The sequence below is a fragment of the Conger conger genome, chromosome 4 (assembly GCF_963514075.1).
Source record: "Conger conger chromosome 4, fConCon1.1, whole genome shotgun sequence".
Lineage (NCBI taxonomy): Eukaryota > Metazoa > Chordata > Actinopteri > Anguilliformes > Congridae > Conger > Conger conger.
This window is the reverse complement of record NC_083763.1, coordinates 54,267,638-54,275,518: the sequence shown is the minus strand read 5'-3', so window position 1 is coordinate 54,275,518 and position 7,881 is coordinate 54,267,638. Positions and strand designations below refer to the sequence as shown.

Sequence of the window (7,881 nt, the reverse complement as noted above, 5' to 3'; positions counted from 1 at the left end):
AATTTATTGAAATTTTGTCAGCCTCATGATGGCCTGCTTTACCGGCATTGACACTTCTTTGGTCTTTGGACAGATGCATGAACTAATGATGAAACTTAATACACCTGTCCAAGAAACACTTGAGCAGCCAATTGTCCAATTACTTTTGGTCACCTAAAATTGGGCAGTATATACATACGGAGCACACCGTATACACTCACTGAGCACTTTATACCAATACCGGGCAGGGCCTCCCTTTGCTCTCAAAGCAGCCTCAATTCTCTGTGGCATGGAACTACCGTAGCCTCTGCCAGCTCAAACCAGTCCTCTCTCAACAAGAAGGCGTTTCCGTCCTCACAACTGCCACTCACAGGATGTTTTTTGTTTTTCGCACCATTGTGAGTAAACTCTGAGACTGCTGTGCGTGAAAATTCCAGGAGATCAGCAGTTACAGAAATGCTCAAACCAGCTCGTCTGGCACCAACAATCATGCCATGGTCGGAAATTGGGGCTGATAGTTGTTGAACATTAACTGAAGCTGCTGACCTGTATCTGCATGATTTTATGCATTGCACTGCTACCACACGATTGGCTGATTAGATTTAATTGCATAAATAAGTAAGGGTACAGTAGGTATCGTTCCTAATAAAGGGCTCAGTGAGTGTATATGCATGCATACACACAAATATATAGTACATAAACATTACACACACACACACACACACAGACACACACGTTTAATTATTGAGAAGCTACTCAAGGCTTTTATCAGTTGTGAGGTGTGGCTCCAACTGGCAAGCACCTCTCCCAGAAAAACTGGTTTTAAGACCATGGCCCATCATTCCTAATCAAGACGAAAATAAACCAACAGTGACTCCGTTGTAGGTTATGAAAACCTTCTCCCTTATCCAGTCACAAGGCATGTTCCAATGATAGCAAGATGCATATTTTTACAAGTTTATACTTTCTAACACACACAGTTCTTTGTCTTTCCCTTATTATACCAAACCGCAAACGTCTTGAATGCTGAATGCCGATTCATTATCAGCAAAGCGCATGAAGAAAAGAGACCTTCACAAGATCACAGTGCCATAATGGCTTCCCTTTATTGGCACAGGATAGCATTAATTTTAGATTAAACATCGGTAACGTGGCAGACATTTCAAATACAAAGACACTCATACAGAGGCAATAAAAAAAGCTCAAAGGACCAACATTTTTCTAAATTATACCAAGCAGTGGGATTATACCGAACAGTGAGTAAACATGACAAATACATGAGCTTGCACATTTTTCACTGAAACCAAATACGAGGATAAATACCAGTTAATTTGGGCGCTAATGCGCGTGCTAATTTGCATCACCTTTGCAAATTTCCTCCTATTATGATACGTAGCAAGGGTTATTCTTCCACGACGCCGGCGGTCAGAGCACGTATTAGCAGGGATGGACGATGCAGTACACTGCGAATAGATAAATCAAGTTTATTTGCGCAAGGCATACAAACGTGGGGGGGAAGTTGCAGATGAAAGGGTTTCCCGCCCTCCAGCTCTCCGAGTGGGAAACGGGAGAGAAACGACACACACGATGCACTGTTTTCACCCGGGCCCCACGGACAGAGCGGCTCTGCCAATTACCAATCCATTTGTACAGCTGGTGAGCGGCCTCCTCCCCTTCAGCATAAACATGCTGATTGATTCAAGCAACTCTGATTTAAACTCCAGGCTGAAGCCTGGACCGCTACATGTACCGTACCAGAAACAGGCAAGAGGCGAAGCACAAACTTTCTCCAAGACTAGCTGCGAAGAAGAAGTAGGGGGAAAAAAAACAAACCGACGCAGCGTTTTCTGCAGGACGAGGAGATTTTGGATATTCTAGAAAATTCTCAGACAAGAAAACATTTAATAAAGGCTTCAGATTTGAAGCACATATGGCATTTTCCCTAGGGCCCCATTCACACAGTTTTAGTATTTAGAATCTCACTGGCAGATGAGATTCGACTGAATGTTACATTTAAATTATGCAGTTCGTACAACCGCTTGCAAGCACCTGTGAAAAAACGAACAGGAATCCTCCCAGCGCTCTGCTCCAAGCTGAATACAGTCCCGCAACAACCCCATTCTTTCAACCCCTTCACTCGCTCGAACATTTTAAACACAAAAAAATAAAAATGACATCCCCAGACTCACGAAAACACCGAGAACCCAAACACCAAGCGAACCAGACAGGTTCCTCACATTTTTGCAGGGCACACCAAGGTATTAGCATTCTGGACCGCGGATGCTAAGGGGGGGAGAGGAGAGGGTGGCAGAGCTGGGAGCAGCTAGCGGGGGTGGACCTCCACATAGTGGCGGTGGGGGGGGGATCAGTGGTGCCCGCTGGGGTAGAAGCGGTTCCTCAGGACCACCACGGGCGGCAGGTGGTGTCTGACTCCGGGGTAGTGCTGGACGTGGTCGAACCACCTGGTCACGTTGGCCCACTTCTCCTTCTCCTGCACGGCCAGGTCCACCTGCAGGAAGACAGGAGGGCCGCAGCCACGTGAGTCGAGACGCCCTCTCGTTCCCCGTGGTCGACGGTCAGTCACCACGTTCGAGGAGGGAGGGGGGGAGGGGAGCGCATCGCGGCAGACTGACCTCAGTTCATAGGCTAATGACGACGATAAAAACAAACTGACTGTCTCGTGCCGAGTGGCTGGTGGCAACATTCCGTCCCTGCCACAAACGCTGACATTTCCGAGCATGTGATCCCTGGACCTCGGCAAGCCCAGGGCCAGAGCGACGGCAACTTCCTGCGCTCCCTGTCTCAGGCTCAACACATCGCCGCGCTTCTGGACTTGACGGCCTGTCTCGAGTTTCTTTCATCTGACACCATAATTGTGACACTACAAAAACAAGAACGAACCCCGTATTCAGGACGGGAGAAATGCCAAACTTACCATGATGTGATGGATTCCGTAGTACATGAGTGTGTCAGCTAAAGTGAAATTATTTCCAGCCAGGTAAACCTTATCTTCCAGGTACAGGTTAAGATCCTGTAAAAAAAACAAAAAAACAAAACAAAATGTAACTACAAGTTCATTCTACATTTAAAATCCTATGTTGCAATATTCTCTGATCATCCAAAATTTCCCTCTGTGGGGAAAAGTACCACATAGATACAGTACTGAGAAAATTGGAGTTCAACTGAAGGACACCATTGGGCCTTACCTCATAGAATAAAGCTGTTTTTCTTGTTTGTCTGTATAAAATGTTACATTTCTTAGAATTTCTTTGAATTTGAAAAAGGAGATATTTCAGTAGACTGAAATTAAAAGACTGAAATTGCAATGGTCACAGCAATTACATCACAAGACCATACACTGACCTATCAAAAGCACTATACACTAGATTATAGTAGAAAAAACTCAAATCAATTGCAAAACCAAAGCAACGCCTAACATTTTTCAAGACATGCGCTAACCTGTACATCAGATTGCGTGACTCGCACGTTTCAATGGAGAATACGCGCGCATACATAATGCGTGACCCGGGGGGGGATTTTGGGCTTGCACTCAGCCCCCTCCCGGAGCCCCCTCGCACCACGGACACTCGGGTGCCGGCACAGATGCTGAGGTAGCAGCGCGGTCCCCGCCTCACGGACCCAGCGAGCTAATCTAATGAACCCCCCCGCGAACGCGGAGCCCCGGCTGGGAAGGTCTCGAGGGACGTAGCCGTCTTTAGCGCTCTCGCGGACGTCTTGGGGGCTAATGGAGTTACTGTGCGGCAAGAGCGCGCCGCCAAGCAGGGTGTGAAGGAGGGAGGCAGCTCCTCCGTGACCGGGCCCCTCGGGCCCCCTGCAGCCACGGCCCCCGCTGCGGAAAGCGGCACCTTAACAACCCCCCCGCCCCTCAAGAGGTTACACTGCTCACTGGGAATAGTCGCAGAAACACCTGACTCTGTGCTATATGGCAGAAACTTCATTTTAAAAAGTTCTGCCACACACTGCTTTGTGAGATAGGCCTGCTATCCATATAGAGACAGATTTTTTTGGAGGATTATTTTTCCCAAAAACTAATTTTCAATGCAAACTATTTCCTACTTCCCATTTTGTACACCTTTACTAACAGGCCTGTATTAAGAGTGGGAGGGATATGTAATTTGTCATTTTTAATTTAGCTGACACTTTTATCCAAATCGACAGTTGATTAGACAAAGCAGGGGACAATTGCCCCTGGAGCAATGCGGGGCTAAGGGCCCAACAGCTGTGCGTATCTTATCACGGCTACACCAGGGCTTGAGGCACCAACTTTCTGGGTCCCAGTCATGTACCTTCACCACTAGGCTACAGGCTGCAAATACAGAATATAGTTTCCAACAGTTCAGAAACATTTAATACCAACTGCACATAACCACACTCACAGGGTCCCTATTGCACCGAGGTGCATGACATCACACAGATGACATCGGGGCATGTGGCGGTGATGGACAGCGCCGAGAGCACCTCCCCCAGCCGACCGGTCGCATAAGCGCCATTTCACACCGTCAGCGGCCCAGCACCCCCAAAGAGACGCCCCGGAGCGTTAACCCCAACCAGTCCGCATCCCCGCCTCCCTGGCCCTCCAGAAACACATCGCGCACACACACCAGCGGGGGCCAGGGATCAGCAGCGGTTTATGTCCGCCGGGGCCCGCGCGCCGTCGGTTCATCCCGGGCTGTTCGCGCTCGGCCGAGGAGAAGGCCGGCTCTCGCTCCCGGCTTCCTCTCAGGCCCTGTTATTCCCGGCCTTGCTCCGCTCCGAAGCCAGAACGAGCAGCTCTGCCGAGGCGGGAGAAACGACCGGAAAACCAGCTACCGCCGAGAGCGGACCTCCCACGGACGCGCTCCGGAAACGAGGGAAAATTACATGGGAAAGGCTGATCGGTTCGACTGAGAAATATTTTTCTCCTTGTACGAGGAGAGTCCTCATTTGCAGAATGAGAAATTGGATGCTGTCACTGGTGCCCCACGGAAACATGCACACTGTGAATCACAGAGGCACTACAGTATATGGTTAGGCTGCAGAAATACCTAAACATTACTAAGTAAGCATCAATATGCAGTGAGTAAAACTCCTATACTAGACTTGTTATGAAGTCAATGGGAAGCTTGGTACAAACTGTGTAATGGCAGGTCTAACTGCTTACCTTTTCATTAATTTGTCCATATTTTTTTTCCAATATAGGCGCAGTTAAATTTTCCTCATGGGTAAACATCCAAATGTACAGTGCACAAATATGCCTTAATGTAAACCAGTCGCATGCATATTAATCCCAATTCTACCTAAGCAGCATAGAGCACATATAGCATTGAATACAGTACATACATAATTCCATGGAATATCCTACAATGAAAATCACACCGGATGACGTAAATCCTACTAGATATGCATCATCCAACCATTAACATCTGGGCCGGACATACACTGGTGAGAGCACATACACACCTTAAAGATGGTCTTGATGTCCTCTTTTGGGCAGTTGTCCAGCTTGGTAACCCTGTACTCCAGCCACTGCTGCACCAAAGCCCTCTGCTCAGCAGAGCTACCCAGCAGCTCGGACCGGTTGGCCTCCTGGACCAGATGAGTGGCGATGGTCACTAGCCCGGTCAGGCTTGGCCCATTGTTGTTCTGAAGAACCGGAACCTGTGGAGGAGAGGAACGGCTCTAATGATATTCTGAACCTGAACACCGTTTTTTTTTTCCCCATGTGTCCTAATACTGTGGGAAGTTTGGTCACTGGTTATGATTATGCACTTTGTTGTATGTCGCTCTGGATAAGAGCGTCTGCCAAATGCCTAATAATGTAATGTAATGTAATGTGGAAGTATTTCCCCTCGCATGAAGGATAGTATTCTCGTTTTTTTTTTAAACATAATCATAATTATATTTAAATATTAGCCAACCAAAACGGCAATATCTATTTTCTTCGCAAGCAAACAGTGTTTCCGGACAACTTCAGTTCGAACTCCTCTATCCAATGATTAGTAAAAATTGCCTTAGGCCAGACATTCCGGTGAAGCAGACTGCTAAAACGTAAAAAACTTTTTTAGCTAGCTTCAGTACGGCCCCTGTCATTACCACATGTACTGAATAAGTGTTTGCAACAAGCTATCTAAATTATTTTAATTAAAATGCTGGAAATTGGTAGCTCGTAAAACCGGCTCCCTGTAATGCAGTGTCACACATGCAATGCCAGCAGTAAATACAGTACAGGCTAGCAAGCAAGCAACTTTTAAGCAGCTACCCCCCTAGTTAATACATAAAATTCGATTGAGTTCGCAGTTATTTTGGTCATGACCGTGATTATTTTACAGGAATAACTGGCCATTAAACCGATGCTGGCAGATCATATTCTACCATCAAGCAATTATAGTAGCTAGCACATTCCGGTGTTAAGTTCGCATGGCATACACTTAACTTAGGATAGAGCTAGCTTGCTTGTACGTGTCGTACAAGGATACAGAGCTTGGAATGTGGGCTAACAGCTAGCTGTAGCTAACGTTAGCCAACTAGTGACACATTAGACAGCAAGCAGCTTCTTCTTCGTGGTAACCATGTTATCAGGATAGCTATGGTTTATATTTTTGGACAATGTTTCAAACAAACGACAAAACAATCCCATTAAATGTCCATGACAGTAAACGTAGCATAATTAGCAAGTCGTACACGTCAACATGCTAGTTAGCCAGTATGATGAAATAAACGAAAGTGACGGAGAGACTGGAGGAATTAGCGTAGTTTTCGGCATTTATGGGACACGTGCTGCTCTTTATATTACTGACTACTTCCCTTGCCGTGAAGACATTTATATCGCACACTAATAACAGTTAACTATTTAATTACTTAAAACGTTGGAGAATCGTTTCACCTTATTGTCGCCTTGTGTGCTGTATTTTTTTGGCTTTTTCAATCCTAGTGATTTCTCCAGCGAGGACAATTCTCTCAACGCCATCTTTGCAGACTATCATTCATGGGAGCGCAGACGTAATAAACATCCACCGCGATTGGTCCAAGCTTCTGTCTCGGTTTAAGAGACATCAGCACTAGCAGCCAATCGCTGAACAGAAAAAGAGGCCGGCTCCTGCTCAGAGGACAGTAGCTACAACACTACACAGACCACAGTGTGAAGGGGGAGATACAAAGAGCAGCTACTTTGGGGAATAAGCCGGTCAAGCACTGAAAGGCAGCCACGTTATTTAATTTTTCCACCGAAAGGCTCCATCGTTCATCACGGTTTAGCTACCCCCCAGAAAGTTGTCGCGGAGATTTTTAATTCGATTATTAGAACTTGAATTACTGGCAAGGTTTGCCACAACAGAGTATTCAAATCAGTTTATGCCGTTTCCTCTTTAAAGGGTCATATCGAGGCCCTTTATGATTGTTTGATATTTTGCGTAGGCTAGGAAGGTAAGCTTCGTGCGCAAACGTTGTTGCTGTTGTTATCGGTTTCTAATTACAATTTCTACCCAGTGTGAGATATCATGAAATCAATAGGCCTATTAGAGGACTTAAATTGGCTAGTAGCTATTAAAAAAATCAAGTAAACATTTAAAATAAATAAATATATATGTTTTTAAACAGTATGGTGTGTTCCTATCTCTTTTGGTAATATATACTATGTCCAATAAACTAATGTACACAAGGGGGCATATTAATCACAAATTAAATAGCAGGGGGGATTTCTCATAATAATTTTAAGAGAGCAATTGGTGTAATTGTTTTGATTAAATTATATACTCAAGAGACTTGGAGAAGGCTCTTTGATTATTTTCTGATAGATGTGATCCGTCACCTGTTCTACTAAATCCATTTCAAATTAATTTGATGCTAGCTCAATTGATGTAATAAGAACTTTGAAAAGACGACAAGAAGCAGATACAATGAAGT

The 7,881-nt window shown here is 45.5% G+C and overlaps 1 protein-coding gene across 1 annotated transcript; it reads right to left on the bottom strand.

Moving 5' to 3' along the window:
• Window positions 1-1,060: 1,060 nt before the first annotated feature.
• On the bottom strand, window positions 1,061-7,008 carry eef1e1 (eukaryotic translation elongation factor 1 epsilon 1). The gene is made up of 4 exons (XM_061239556.1): window positions 6,863-7,008; window positions 5,440-5,637; window positions 2,915-3,010; window positions 1,061-2,488 (listed from the first exon to the last, which is right to left on the bottom strand). Exons 1-4 carry the CDS (start codon window positions 6,944-6,946, stop codon window positions 2,345-2,347), a joined length of 522 nt encoding a protein of 173 aa, XP_061095540.1. The 5' UTR covers window positions 6,947-7,008; the 3' UTR covers window positions 1,061-2,344.
• Window positions 7,009-7,881: the final 873 nt, after the last annotated feature.